Source organism: Takifugu rubripes, chromosome 9 (genome assembly GCF_901000725.2).
Source record: "Takifugu rubripes chromosome 9, fTakRub1.2, whole genome shotgun sequence".
NCBI lineage: Eukaryota > Metazoa > Chordata > Actinopteri > Tetraodontiformes > Tetraodontidae > Takifugu > Takifugu rubripes.
Genome location: NC_042293.1, coordinates 6,416,600 through 6,431,443, shown reverse-complemented (window position 1 = coordinate 6,431,443; position 14,844 = coordinate 6,416,600). Strand labels below are relative to the sequence as shown.

The 14,844-nt window shown below is 46.1% G+C and overlaps 1 protein-coding gene across 6 annotated transcripts; it reads left to right on the top strand.

Annotated features, from left to right (window-relative positions):
- Window positions 1–97: 97 nt before the first annotated feature.
- itga11b (integrin, alpha 11b) lies at window positions 98–14,826 on the top strand. Of its 6 annotated transcripts, none has more exons than XM_029841771.1 (30): window positions 98–257; window positions 2,893–3,004; window positions 5,463–5,572; window positions 5,746–5,837; window positions 5,946–6,060; window positions 6,205–6,332; window positions 6,761–6,909; window positions 6,977–7,121; window positions 7,239–7,404; window positions 7,478–7,548; window positions 8,478–8,622; window positions 8,692–8,840; window positions 8,990–9,133; window positions 9,361–9,564; window positions 9,641–9,771; window positions 9,861–10,033; window positions 10,426–10,571; window positions 10,636–10,746; window positions 10,916–11,001; window positions 11,075–11,273; window positions 11,366–11,485; window positions 12,287–12,363; window positions 12,502–12,585; window positions 12,725–12,833; window positions 12,913–13,026; window positions 13,106–13,192; window positions 13,270–13,380; window positions 13,497–13,592; window positions 13,917–14,030; window positions 14,129–14,826. In XM_029841771.1, exons 1-30 carry the CDS (start codon window positions 194–196, stop codon window positions 14,201–14,203), a joined length of 3,627 nt encoding a protein of 1,208 aa, XP_029697631.1. In that variant the 5' UTR covers window positions 98–193; the 3' UTR covers window positions 14,204–14,826. The 6 variants fall into 6 exon arrangements, with proteins under 6 accessions (XP_029697631.1, XP_029697633.1, XP_029697630.1 ...); XM_029841773.1 differs by having other exon boundaries at window positions 98–272; window positions 10,426–10,565; window positions 11,387–11,485; XM_029841770.1 differs by having other exon boundaries at window positions 98–272; window positions 10,426–10,565.
- The last annotated feature ends 18 nt before the right edge of the window (window positions 14,827–14,844 follow it).

Below are 14,844 nucleotides of genomic sequence, written 5' to 3'. Positions count from 1 at the left end.
TCATGTCAATGTGCGTGCATGTGTGTGTGCGTGCATGTGATGGAGGAGGTGTGTTCAGTGTGCTCCTCCTCTCACTGACTCTATTTTATTGGGGACACACATTTTAAAATCATCACACACACAGAAACACACACACAGAAACACACACACACATTCACTCTGCTGGTCTGTTGTCCACGCACTCATCACACTCATGGATTATCATCCTCAACATCATCCTTTGTTTCTTCTTCTCTGGATCTGCAGTTCCTTCCCAGGTGAGCACAGAACAGGTGATGTCTCTTTTTTAAACCGTTGCCATGGAAACTCATCGGTTACAGAATCTAAAACATGGGTTCCGAGAGACATGGACTGAACGGTGACTTTCAGAAGTTTAACCTTATTTAAAGCTGAAATATTTGAGAATAAAGTGTTCAGATTTACTTTAGAGTAAACATTTGCCGACCTGCTGTTGCTGCTGCAGGTTTGCAGGTTGCATCTGCAGCTGTGCACGTGTTTCTCTATCAGAGCTCTTCATCCTGGGAATGGTGATGAAGAGGACAACTCTTGCACATCATCTGTTCAGGAATGAGGAACTACAAGCATAGCTGCAGCTCACAAACTCTCTTGGCTGCTCGTTCTTGTTGTCAGCAGACAAAGAAAATCATGTCCTGATGAACCAAAACTCACTTTTACAGGTTTGTTTTCCTCCTGATGACCAATCTGGATGATTACAGGCAGAGAAACGATACATGAGTAATTTCAATTTGAGCCCTTTAAAACGCGCTCACCTGGTCTGATTCAACTTTGTTTCCATCCACTGAAAGTTGTCCGACGTGGACTTAAATAATATTTCTGTGTAATTTGGTGACATTCTGAGCTCTGCTGGGATCATCTTTGAGGACAATCTTTACATTCAGCCGTGGAACGTTGTTTGTGCTGCTGCCGTTGTTGTTGTTGGAATTGTTGTTGCTGTTGTTGTTGTTGCTGTTGTGGGTGTTGTTGCTCCTGCTGTTGTTGCTCCTGTTGTTGTTGCTCCTGTTGTTTTTCCTGCTGTTGTTGTTGATGTTGTTTTTCCTGTTGTTGTTGTTCTTGCTGCTGTAGTTTTTCCTGCTGCTGCTGCAGTTGTTGTTTGTCAGTTTTTGATTTGGCCTCCTTCAAAATAAAACATCCAACCAATCAGAGCCGTCATCCACGAGGCTTCCCTTGAAGTCTGACACAGGTGGGCTTGATTACTGGAAACAGCTCCAGAATCCCAGTAAACTGCCAATAAAATGGCAGAGAAAGCAGTGGAGCAGAACTGCAGTTGGGCCTGATGCTTTTATTTTGTCTGAAGCTCCTCAGTTCCAGTTGGATAAGACTGTTGTCTTTTATATAACTGCAGAGTATTGACTGAACTGTTCAAATATCCTGATAATGGCCAGTTGAGCAGAGTCATCAAATGTGTCAGGTTATGTGAGGAGCCACGTTCAGCCCAAACTTCTGCTCACAGCATCAATGTGAAAGCAGCAACAGAACAACCTGATGATTCCAGTCACATCACAGAGCATCAAACAGCAGCTCTGAGATCAACTGGCTCGTCTGCATCACTGATTTATCACCGGTTTCTTTTACTGGTTGTAAGAAACAGCTGTTAAAACAGGTTCACTGGTAATGGCCAGAGGGAGCCCATCACAACTAATTGGTTAAGAAAATACAACTGATGTGGTGGACAAGATGACCTCTGACCTGTGCTGTCACCCAGAGAGGTCAGCATGGCTGCCGTGGTCCTCGGCAGGAAGTGACACAGATCAGATCTCTTGAAGATTAGCAGTAGCTGCAGCTATTGATCTGGTTCCAGTTTAGACAGAATCGAGGACATCTGGAAAAATGAATCAACAAAAAGCAACAGTCGCAAAGCTCCTTTTACCTTGTAAAAAAGAGTGAGAGGAGAAAATGTCCTCAGATCAGCCAAGTCTCTGTCACTGAGCTGAATCCAGCCTGGCTCCCGTCTCATTTTATAAAAACCCTTCAGTTGTCGCTACTCCAGCTAACTCACAACCACACAGCCGCTAACAGCCACACACACACACACGGAACAACCACACTGGTCAGCTCAGGCAGTCATAGCAACAGCCAACATCTCCAATGCTTCAATTCACCATCAGTCAACCAAGGCTGAAGCTTAAGAGCTTCATCATCTCCCTTGTAGAAGAACGTCAGCAGTTATAATTACAGTTAATTTGATGGTAAATCCACCAGATTTTAACACAAAGGTTTGAATTGAGGTTCTGCAGAACTTCACATGTATGAGATGGGAGCTGCAACAGAAGGAAGGCATTAAGAGCTCTCTGACTGTGGTAGATCTACTTCAGAACTGGCCTTTTCTGGCCGTTGGGATGTTCCAGATTGAGTTCCTCCTGTTGGATGTCTGCTGAAAGGATGAAATCACCCTTTTTCTCCTTTATTTTCCAGAATCCTCTGTCTCCCGCTGCTGTTTCCATCATCTTTAATGATCTCCACTCAGACTTCAGGCATCACACATCTGTCGGCTCACCTGCTTAATAAATCCTTAATGGGGGGGTTAAAGGTTTCCTGTATTTAGGACTATTTATCATTAATGATATGGGCATCCTAACTCAGATATTAGCTGTGTTGCCGTGTTCAGACACTCTGAGGTCAATGTGTGTCTGAAGTTCTGCACAGTCAGAACTCCCAGAATGCATCAGGGCAGGTTGACTCCCTTCCAGCCACTATAACATGTGTTCAGCGGCAACTCCTCTGTGTGGCGTTTGAGCAGAAACAGTGACAGCTCAGCTTTTAATGATGGCTTTATCTTCTGTTCATTTCCTTTCCTGGAAAGAAATATCTGTCATATCAAGGTCGACCTGTGCAGGTCACACACTGGTTTCAGCCTGTTCCTCTGTGTTTCAGATCTTCAACTCTGCTTCAACTTCGACAGCAAGAACTTCAAAATCTTCTCTGGTTCTAAAGAGACCCAGTTTGGTTCCACAGTTCAGCAGCACGAGGCCGGAGGACGCCAGTGGTGAGTGTCCTACTTCATTAGGCTGCCATCACAGGGACAAACCAGTCTCTCACTGGTCTGTTTTTTTCCCCTGAACTTTGAACTATTCTGGTTACATCTGGAAACCTGAGATAATCTCTCTCTGAGTTCCTGAGATTGTCCTCAGAATGATTCTGATATGTGAGAATAAAAGTCCAGAAATCAAAAAGCCAACAAGACAGAGGAACGGGAGTTGCTGGACTCAGCTGGACCCATCTCCTGCTTAATCTCATTAATCTAGCTTTGGTCTGATAAAGTTTGTTATTGTGGGACTTCGGAGAACCTGTGGAATGTCTGGGGAATTCTTCTCTGGTCTGTCTGCGGTTCTAGGTGAGATCCTGCAACATTCTGGGCTCTTCCAGGCCTTGATGGATACCTAACAGTCCTCCAGGATTACAACATTGCTGCTGCTTTGAAGTAGCAGGTAAATAAGTGGAAAGTATTTGTGTGAGGACGGGCTGGTCCACTGTCCTGGGGCAGAGCAGCAGCTCTGGAAACTATGTGTTGTGGTTTGTTATTCCCCAGGCTCCCTCTGGGAAGCCCATTGCTCCAATCTGGAGTGTTTTTAAAGAGGAGGGGGTCTGACATCGTTACTTCTGTACTGCCAGGTGAACTTTATATGCTAGCTGTTGGGATCCAGACAGTCTCTATGGTGGAATAACCATCAGCTTCTCTTGCTCCTCCTCATCTTTGCTGTTCTAAGGAAGATTGTCTGTTCCCATAAAATGCAAGACCTCTGACCTTTGACCCCCACTGTACTCATTTTCCTTAAAATCAGTGTGTGTTTGTTGGGTTTACAGACTCTTCACAGACACAAAGATTATTAAAAGCTAATCTGGTCTGTCGTTTCTGCTCAGAACCTTGTCCAGCCTGTTTCACCACCCTTAAATTGGCAGAAATAATTGCTGGCCAAAGAAACTGAATAAAATCAGACAGATTAAAACTTTTCTTTATTGGTGTTTATGGAGTATTTGTAAGTTTATTGGAAAAACACAAATTTTTATAGATAAGGGATGTGTGTGTCTGTGTGTTCTTGCATGTAGGTCTGCGTGTGTTTGTTTAAAGATGCTGTTGAGGTCACACTTATTGACCTGTATTGACCCACAAGGTCAATTCTCCAACAGTATGTGTTTACGGAACCTTTAGTCTTCGCAATCCGTCTGTGTGTGTGTGTGTCTGTCTGCGTGTGCCGGTGCATGTGTGTTTGTGTGTATAGTGAGTGGGACAGAGAACATCTATAGACTGTATGTTAGCCTGGTGCTAATAGTTGCTATGACTATAGCAACCAACAGCCCATAATAACTGTGGCCATAATCTGTATGTGTGGAATTATCTCAGGTCAAAAGGTGAGAAAGGTTAAACCAAAATGAACTGTGATTGTCTCTGTCTGTCTTCTTACTGTTGCCATGGCTACGGTCACATGCATCTCAATAATGGAACTTTTCCAGGGTCACAAACATCAAAATTGACTCACAGCCTGCTGGCGGTTTACCGACTGTTGTAACGGTACATCCATGTTCAGACTCCTGCAGCAGCTTCCATGGTTGAAGCTCCAGGTTCTGCTCTGGTTTTGGGCAACTGGTCCCACTCTGGAAGGTTTCCTGCTGATGAGTGATGATGTCATAGACAGCGGCAGGATGTGGTTTGTTGGCTCCCGTACCCCGTTTGATGTGGACAGAAGCCACATAAACAGATTAACGGTTAGTGTGCTACTATGGCATCTCCTCCGGAATGTGACTCAGACCTGTTCCCAGAACCGCCGTCCAGGCCCTGGATACCAACCTGCTGACCTACTGATTGCCCACAGCAACAGGCAACATGCAACCGCTGGAACAAAGGAGTGGAGAGGCCAAAATCTGGATGAAAACATCAAAAATAAAAATTAAATGTCTCCAAAGTGCAGGAAGTTCTCTGAGATGCAGAAAGTCATCTTGGACGTCATGTGACACCTCCAAAGACAGGAAATGCTCCTTTGAAATCGATGAAAGGAAGTGCCGATTGGGATTGTTTGTGGAGTCAGATGTGGGATAAACAGACAATAAGGTTCAGATGTATAAAGTAGCATGAAATGGACATAAATAAGAGAAATCAGCACGTTTGCGTCTCTCTCACATTGAAGGTCATCTGTTAGAAATGATCCAGTTGTAATTTATGGCAGCTGCTCCCAGATTTTAGTGTTTTGATTGCAACCAAATGCTGCTGTTAATAATTTCCTCCCAGCAGACGAAGGAAAAATCCAGATTCTGCCAGGAGGAATCATCTCATACATGAACGAAATGTTCCAGATTTTTCCTGCACTTTATTGTTTTTTGGACATCTTTGCTAATATTTTCATCAGCTCCCTCTCTGCATTGACAATATTCTGACTCTAGAACAGTGACTCCTTGATATTTACTTTACTCTGATTCGTAGTTGCTTAGCTGGTTTTGATGTCCTCCAGGCTGCTGGTTGGAGCTCCCTTAGAATCCACTGGGCAAAAACAGACAGGCGATGTGTTCAGGTGTCCTCTGGACAACAGAAAGTCTGCTGGCTGCAGCCGCCTGCACCTGGGTGAGCAACATGGCCACCACACACGTTCACACTGGGCACAGCTGACATTAGCTAATGCGATGTGAATAACGTCTGGAGCAAACCTTATTTTGACTTTCAGAAGGGGGAGGCGGAGCTTTTGACCAAGGTCGTGTGACTGTGTGAAAGTCACCTGTCTCTCTTCTTCCTTTCAGCAAAACTTCCTCTGGACAATGTGTCTGAGAGAAAAGACGAGATGAGGCTGGGCATGACGCTGACCTCAAACCCCAAAGACAGCAGCTTCGTGGTGGGTCACATGACACAAAACACTCCAGTTAACTGAGCTGAGCTCCAGTTTGTTACCAGCTTTCTGACTGACTGGAATGTTTGTCCCATGATGTAAACATGTCCTCAGACCTGTGGTCCTCTCTGGTCTCATGAATGTGGCAGCTCCCTGTACAGCACAGGAATCTGTTCCAGAGTCAGCTGGACCTTCAGACCGACCCACACCATTGCCCCAGCCCTGCAGAGTAACCGTCTGTCTGTCTGTCTGTCTGTCTGTCTGTCTGTCTGTCTGTCTGTCTGTCTGTCTGTCTGTCTGTCTGTCTGTCTGTCTGTCTGTCTGTCCCTCCATCCTTCTATCCAACCATCCAACCATCCTCCATGTCTTGCAGGATGTGAGACCTTCATGGACATAGTGATTGTTCTGGATGGTTCTAACTCTATCTATCCCTGGCACGAGGTCCAGGGATTCCTGATCAACATCCTGCGCAAGTTCTACATCGGCCCAGGTCAGACGCAGGTCAGTTCTTCAACATTCCTGCAGGAGTCACTTAGAAACTGTCCTGTCCAGGGAGAAGATAGATGTTTCACCATGCTCTCCACCTCTGGAAGTGTTTGTTCACCTCAAAGTGCTGATGACATCAAAGGTCACCTTCCAGTTACAACAGTTGACCATCTGACCTTCTCTAATCTAATTATACTTACTACTGTAGTATATGGTGATGAAATGAAGTGGCAAAATTTGATAGAAAACAGCTGAAGTGATTCTAGAGGCTGAAAAGTGTTCGTAGAGGTGGCTGTGGGCAGGTACAGGAGGGTGGGAGGTTGTATAAATGTTAGTGTGGTCATTAGACTGTTAGCATGGATTTGCCACATGAGTCGGTAGTTACTGAGGTTAAAGGTGGGAATAGGAGCGTGTTCCCCTGCTCAGGATTCTGTTTCCTGAAGGTGGGGGTGGTCCAGTACGGCTCCTCGGTGGTCCACGAGTTCAGCCTGGGCGAGTACCAGACAGTGGAGGAGGTGGTGGACGCGGCCAAGAGCATCAGCCAGCGTGGTGGTGAGGAGACGAGAACGGCGTTGGGTATCAATGTGGCGAGGTACTTGACAGATCTTTAGCCAGTTGATAACCCTGGTCACACTCACCCAGACGTCTTTGGTGTGCAGGTCGGAGGCGTTCAGGCGAGGAGGCCGACCTGGAGCTCAGAAGGTGATGATCGTGATCACAGATGGAGAATCACATGACAGTCCGCAGCTGCTGCAGGCTGTCGCTGACAGCGAGAGGGACAATATCACCATGTATGCTATCGCTGTGAGTCTGACCCTCTCTGTCCACAGTCGGCCCACGTGCATGAGTAATTCACACTGATCAAATTTACGCTCAACTGGTAGCATGCGTGCTAAATACATTTGTTTCCCATAATTCTAGGTTCTAGGTTACTACAATCGCCGAGGAATCAACCCTGAAGCCTTCCTGAAGGAAATCAAGTTCATCGCCAGCGACCCAGATGAGAAACACTTCTTCAATGTGACGGACGAGTCGGCACTGAAAGATATTGTGGACGCACTTGGAGAAAGGATTTTCTCTCTGGAAGGTCTAATGATGATGATGACGATGACAATGATGTTGATGTTGATGATGATGATGATGATGATGATGGTTTATAGGTACCAGCACTCTGGGTCAAGGGTTTGGTCTCCAGATGGCTCAGGCTGGATTCTCCTCACATTTAGTCAAAGTAAGTAGAAAGTTTCAACACTCCTGGACAGGCTCAGAGGGGGCGGGGCTTGTTTCTTCAGGAACTTCCACAGATGAAAAGCTTCCTGTTTATCCTGAGATTCGTTTGAAACGGGCAGCAAGTTCAGAACGGGTCAGCAGCATCTGGTGCCATTGGTGGGTCTCATCTGGTCCTCACAGGTTTCACTAAACCTTCAGGAATATTCCTGATTTCCCTCCAGTGGAAAATCCTCTGAATTCCAGAGTCGGAGAGAGAAAAGAAGGGGGTGGAAAGTTTGTGTGTAACACGGAACAGATGGTAATCCTGAACGTAAAGCTGCCACATCAAGATCTACACACACACACACACACACACACACACACACACACACACACTCTCTCTCTCTCTCCATCCATCCATCCATCCATCCATCCATCCATCCATCCATCCATCCATTCATTCATTCATTCATTCTCCACACATTCACAGACAGATGTGTCAGGTAGATCTTGCTCCAGGTTCAGGATTTAAAGGGTAAAAACTGGGACCAGGTCAAAGTCGGACAGATGTGGAAACCAGACAATTAAGTCATCCTAAAGAAAAAAATTCTTGCTGGACTGTAAGAACGGAACTTTGACATTCAGCTGTAAATGAGCAGGTTCTGACTGGATCTGGGAACAGCTTCGATCCTGTTGACGGATCTACTGGGGTTTCAGCAGCAGATCCAGACCAGTTAAAGTCTGTTGCTCTTTAGTTCTTTACAAAACTGATAAAATGAACAATACATTCACGTTTATGACGAGGCTTTGTTAAGTTTGTGTAGCTCTTCATGGCCTTGACAGTCTACTAGCTTAGTTGGCTGGTTCTACAACTTCTGTTCACCTGTTCTAGCACATCTCTGGTTCTTCTTCTACAAAATGTTAGCGTGAGATCCATTAATGTACCCTCAGGATGGCATTCTTCTCGGAGCCGTGGGAGCTTATGACTGGAATGGTGCCGTACTGAAGGACACCAAACATGGAAAAGTTGTTCCACCAAAATTTTCCTACAAAGATGAGTTTCCGGAGGAGCTGAAGAACCATGGAGCCTACCTGGGTAATATTACTCGATCAAAATTCAAAGCTCCTTATACCAAAACATTAATTGAATCACTTGTGCTTCTAGGTTATTCCGTTGGTTCGCTCATCTCGTCTGACGGCTCTCAGCTCTACACTGCTGGAGCACCGAGGTTCAACCACACCGGGAAGGTCATTGTGTTCACCCTGAAGAACTCTGGGAACCTGACGGTCCTGCAGGCTCTTCTAGGGGAGCAGGTCCCATATCTCTATTACAGCTTCACGCAAAAATGCATTATTAGCTATTGTAATGCTAACTCACTGGTCCAACTAGCCCAGAAAAGAGATTACTTAGAGATTTTTTTTGTAGCTGATTAGAAACTTTTTTACACCTTCTTCTTGTCCAGATTGGTTCGTATTTTGGCAGCGAGTTGTTGTCAATGGATGTAGATGGTGACGGACAAACCGATGTTCTCCTGGTGGCAGCACCGATGTACTACAACCAGGGCTGGGAGAGAGGGAAGGTTTACGTCTACGGCCTGACACCAGAGGTACATGTTTCTGATATGTTTGTCCACGGATGTTAGCATGTTGACGATGTTGTTAGCGTGTTGTTAGCATGTGCTTGTGTGGGTGTCCTGCCAGTTTCCTCCCATAGTGCGACGACCAGTAAACTAAAGTCTCTGTAGTCTCCTGGTTGCCCTTGGGTACAAGCATCAAAAAATGTATTGGATAACTATGTTTGTTGATATCCAAAGCATCTTTCCTTTCTGTCTAGACATCGTTTGATCTCCAGGGGGTGCTGGAGGTGACTAACTGCTTCCAGAACTCTCGGCTGGGTTCATCCTTGGCTCAAATACAGGACATGAATGGAGACGGGTTCCGAGAGTTGGTGGTAGGAGCACCACTGGAGGATGACCACCAGGGGGCGGTCTATTTGTTTTATGGGCAGGACAGAACCATCCAGTGGCAGTTCAGACAGGTAACAGGTGCAGCACTAAAACTTCTGAGGAAAAAAAGCCCCCAAAGCTCATTTTCCCCTCCACTTTCCTCTCTAGCGACTGTCTGCTGCTGGTTCTTCTGCAAGTCTGAAGTATTTCGGCCAAAGTCTTCATGGTGTTTTAGATGTCAACGGAGATGGGCTTGTTGACCTTGCAGTGGGAGCATTGGGGGCCGCTGTCATCATCTGGTTAGAACCCATGCCAACATGCTAATAAGGGATGAAGACGAAATGGTGAACGACTCACTATTTCTGCTTTCATACTTCCGAACCTTTAGGTCTCGTGGTGTGGTGCAGATCCAGTCCAGCCTGATATTTGAACCAGAGAAGGTCAACATCTTCAACAAAGACTGTCAGCGAGGAGGGAAGGAGGTCACCTGCATGTCTGTCACGATCTGTTTGAGTCTGCACTCCAGGACAAGAACCAAAGCAAAGCCAAAGGTGGAAGTTGGTGAGTTTTCTTCTAAACCAGTTCGTTCTAAACCAACATGCCAAGCTCAACTTTACCTGCCCAGTAGCCAGTTGTGGTCCATTCAGCCGTTCATCACCTCAGACCTTCTGAACATCTGGACTGAATTAAACACAGACGTTAAGACACGTGTCATGAAATGGTGACGTTATAAGGATGTTTGTGTCGTTTCTCCCCTCCTCCCCCTGCTCTCCCCCTCCTCCTGCCCTTGCTCCCTTCTTTCTCCTCCCTCTCATCTTCCTCCCCTCCTCTGCTTCCTCCCCTCCTCCTGCCCTTGCTCCCCTCCTCCTCCTGCCCTTACTCCCCCTTCCTCCTCCCCCTCCTCTTCCTCCTCCACTTCCCACTCCTCCTCCTACTCTCCCTCTCCTTCATAGCCATCTGGTACAGTCTGGTGTTTGATGAACGCCGTTTTCCTCCACGAGCCGTCCTGGATGAATCAGATCGACAGCAGCCCAGGATTCTGTTTCTGCAGACAGGAAGTCAAAGCTGCCGGCGCCACAGTTTCTCTGTTCAGGTCAGAGTGTGTGTGTGTGTGTGTGTGTGTGTGTGATAAACATTAATGAAACTTTGTTGATGTTGTTCAGGAGACGAGTGATTATGGACGTCCCATCTCGGTTGTCCTTGAAACGGGGCTGCAGAACCCAGATGAGGGCCCTGTGTTGGACCCGGATCAGTCGAGCATCTTGAAGGCTGAGGTGGGATCAAACTAATCATCATAACCTGCTGCCGTAGCCTGATTACTACCTGTGGGGACATGGACTAACCTTGTGTTTATTGCTAATAAAACTAGCATACTAACGCATGAAGATGATCTGCTGTCCTAGAGTTTTGTCAGACATGAAATGATATTTTTGTTTGCCGTAGCTTCCCTTCTGGAATGGCTGTGAGCAGGAAGACACTTGCGTCCCTGACCTTGTCCTCCACAGTCACACCGACCTGGTGGATGTTGGGTGCGTCCATGGCATCTCCCCCACAAACACTGACTGTGGTCACCAGCTTACTGAGGCATGTTCTTGCCCACAGGAAGTTCTGCAGCTCCAGAACCATCTGGTCACTCTGCAGCCACCAGGGGGAGTCAGAGGTCAGCGCTCGTGTCGTAGAGACGGGGCGTAGGAACGTGGTGGTGTTTGCCCAGCTGGAGAATCAGGGCGAGAACGCTTATGGAACCACAGTTCACATCTCCACCTCCTCCAACCTGCTTTTCTCCAGTCTAACAGTCAAGGTCAGGAATCATCTTGAAAAATCACAAAAGTCCATTCATCAAAGCAAAACCAATAAGATCAGGTCCGACACCTCCATTACATGACTCAACAGGCTCCTCCAACATTTCCACAGGACCAATCAGATATTCCAATGGAGTGTTCCTCTGAGAACAGCCCAGGTAATGAGCTGAGCTGCAACATCAGCGTTCCCTTTATGAAGACATCATCACAGGTTGGTGCTGCGTCCACCCAGGCAATGAGAGTTCCTCTGAAACAGGAAATAACTGAAAAACGTGGATGAATCTGCTGAATAATTAGGCGTAGCTAGCACATAACAAGTTCAGTTTCAGTATAATGTTTCAGTAACTGAAGCTCCTGATGTTTGTATGAATGTTTCCACGGTTTAGCGAGAGCAGAGCCGATTTACTGGAAGTGGTGGCAAAGCAGCTGTGAGACGCTAACGACACTTCGTAAACAGAGTGGGAATAGCCCATCAACTAAAATCCTTCATTACTGTAATGACCGTCCTGTAAACATTATGGCAGCTCCGCCCCCTCACCATCACTTCCCGGGGGCTTGACTCCCACATGCCTGTCTGAATGAAGTCCAGTTTATTGGACCAGATCATTGCTGGCGTCTTCCTAACGAGGCTGGATGGAACAAGACAGAGCCGATGGGGGGAACTGTGAGCTTCTGTCGGCCTGAAGGTCATCAAAGATCTGCAATCACCCAGAAACACTACCCACAAACACTGAGACATCCCTGTTGACTAACCAACACCAACATCAGCAAATCTGATTTTTCTATAATTAGAAAAAGGGGCCAGTTCTGCAAAAGTAAAGCACAAATAGCTACGTCGCCCCCCTACTGGCAGCTTGCAGTAAAGGATTAAGCCTCACCTTCAGGTCTGCCCAGAACCTCAAACAACTGTTCCTGAAAGTTGTTGCTGTGGTTTTGGGTGATAGTTTGAGTCTTTAAATCATTGTTTAGTTTTACTTCCTGTGGTCTCTGCCACATTCTGTCTTTCTTTCAGGTGTCTTTCCGTCTAGAGTTTGAGCTCAGCCGAGTGGAGCTCCTGGACCACATGCAAGTCACCATGACAACCAGCAGGTGAAAGCGTCTGTGACTGTGGGGGTTTGATTAATCAATCAGTGAGACAAGAAGCCTGTCAGAGTTCCAAACACCATAAATCTTTTATTTCTTTGAGGGTTTAGAACATTGAACTTTGGATGTTTGTGTATTTGTCAGTGAGGGTGAGGATAAAAACCTTGATGACAACAACAACATCATCTTCCTCCCTCTGAGGTACCAGCTTGATCTCCTCTTCACCAGGTGAGCAGAAGATGTTTCACAGAAGGAACCTTAACTTAAACCTGGGGGGGCGGGGGCTTATCATCATGGGGCTTATCATCGTTGTAATACGACGAATCAGCTCCAGACTCTTCACCCTCCTTGTTTCCTCTCCTTCCAGGGACCCCAACACTCCTCGTTTTCAAATCCAAGCAGCAGGTTCCACCGCCTTCTTCTTTTCTCGGGACGAACCCGACAGCCTTTCTCACGACTTTAACCTGACTTATCATGTGGGTTCCTTTATTCTTAAATGTTCCTCCATCAGCTAACAAAAGTAGCAACTTGATTTTCAAATTGATTTGGACGTAGATCCAGAACTTGGGCACCTTTCCAGTGCGTGGCATTGTCTTCAGGGCTGAGATCTGGGCAGTGACAAGAGGAGGGAACCATCTCATGAAGATGATGGACTTCAGAGTCGAACAGGTAGAGGAAATGTTTTTTTTTTGTTTTTTTTAAGAAAAGAACAAAAACAGGATCATAGACTAGGTTCCTCCTCCCTCAGCAGGTCTCTGGTTCTCACTGTCAGCTCCCTCAACACACAGCAGCCAACAGGATTTCAGCAGAGGACCTGTCTCACCTGTCCCAGCTGGTAAACCTAGTGTCTCAGTAAACTCAGGATAACATCTAACAGACGTTGTTAATGTCTCCTCTGTCTTCGGTCTGCAGAACAGCAGCAACAGTGCCAGCGTGGCGGCTGAGTGTCGGCTGGAGCTGCCAGCCTCCAAAGAGCTGAAGGTGACACTCACAGGACGACTTCAACTTCCTGCTCTGCTTGCTGTAAGTGAGCACTTCCCATGATTCTCATTGCTGAAGATGTACTGAGTAGACCTGAACCGAGGATAAAAGATGAGGTTTCCTTGTTTGTTGATCTGACATCAGTCGTGTGATTTCAGGTGAGCTTTAGGTCTTTGGAGATATTAACCACAGCTTCCATCTGGATGGAACCATTTAGTCCAATGTTCCTTCAGGAAGATGTTCCTGTCAGAGAGGTAAGACTGAAGCTAAGGGAACGTCGAAGAACCATTGAATCATAAGACCTAACCAAGTTTGCTTTGTATCTGGAGGGTACCTTGTGTTACCACCAGTGAAGGTACATTTCAAACACAAAAATCAAACTCTGAAATGACAAAAAAGCAGCAGTGACGATAAGTGATAAACCTGTTTGGTCACATGTGAAAAGTGCCATAACTGAGCCCTGCTGCCCCCTGCTGTCAGACCTGAGATCCACACTGATACTGATCAAAAGATAGATGGTGAGAAAAATCAGAGATCTTTGTTTAGAATGAAATGATGGGATGTTTGTGTGCTGGTAGATAATCCTGGAGATAAGGAAGGAAGAGGATTATATCAACCCAGTCTGGATTATACTGGGAAGCATACTGGGAGGCCTTCTACTATTGGCTCTATTGGTCCTGGCCCTTTGGAAGGTACACATATTCACTCACTCACACACTCATGCTTACACACCATAAGTGTGCAGTTTGGGGGAAATCACTGACGAATGTTAACAACTCTTTGTTATCAGCTCGGCTTCTTTAGTAGACGAAGGAAAGACAAAGAGGAGCCTGTAGCCGATGGGAAGGCAGCGGAGGAGCTGTGATAGCGATGCTAGCTTTGTGTGTTTGAACACCAATGATGCTCTTGTGAGGTCAGATGTAAAGTTGTTTGTTGTTCATCTTCTGAGAAAACAGGAAAGGAAAAAATTAATTTTTCCACCCAAGGGTCACTTCCTGTTGTTCTCTGAGAGATTTCCTTTATCTTGAGAATCACGTCATGCCTCGACCCACAGTTGTTCCTGGCACCTGTGTGCTCGCGTGTTCACCTTCTCCTCAGAACATCCTGCCCTCAAAGCTGGGAATTTTCTCCTCTGACTGAATTCTCACAGCTTCCCAAACAGGTTTTGAGGGCCTCTAAACCCTTTAGTTGACAGATAGCTAAGAAACTAGCCAAGACCCGCAGAATTGTCGAGCAATACTTGATACATTAAAGTAAAATTACCTCATGTTTGACTGACCTGTGTCTGATGATGGTACGAACTTAGCTGCTCAGTTACATTTATGGAAGCACGAGAACATTCCATTAAAAATAATTCATTTTAGGAGCCGTTTGATTGAAGAGGATTAGCATCACCATTAGCTGAATAGTATGAGAAATTATTAAGTTCATCTTTCAGAAGTGTACAGAGCCTCCATATAAACTCCAGTATTTACTGAGACGATGTAACACGACTACCTAAAAAGG

Coding starts and splice junctions, on each gene's coding strand:
- itga11b (XM_029841768.1), top strand. CDS start 194: ATGGATTATCATCCTCAACATCATCCTTTGTTTCTTCTTCTCTGGATC. Junction 9,565..9,640: donor TCCAGTGGCAGTTCAGACAG/GTAACAGGTGCA, acceptor TTTCCTCTCTAG/CGACTGTCTGCTGCTGGTTC. Junction 10,572..10,635: donor GTTTCTCTGTTCAGGTCAGA/GTGTGTGTGTGT, acceptor GATGTTGTTCAG/GAGACGAGTGATTATGGACG.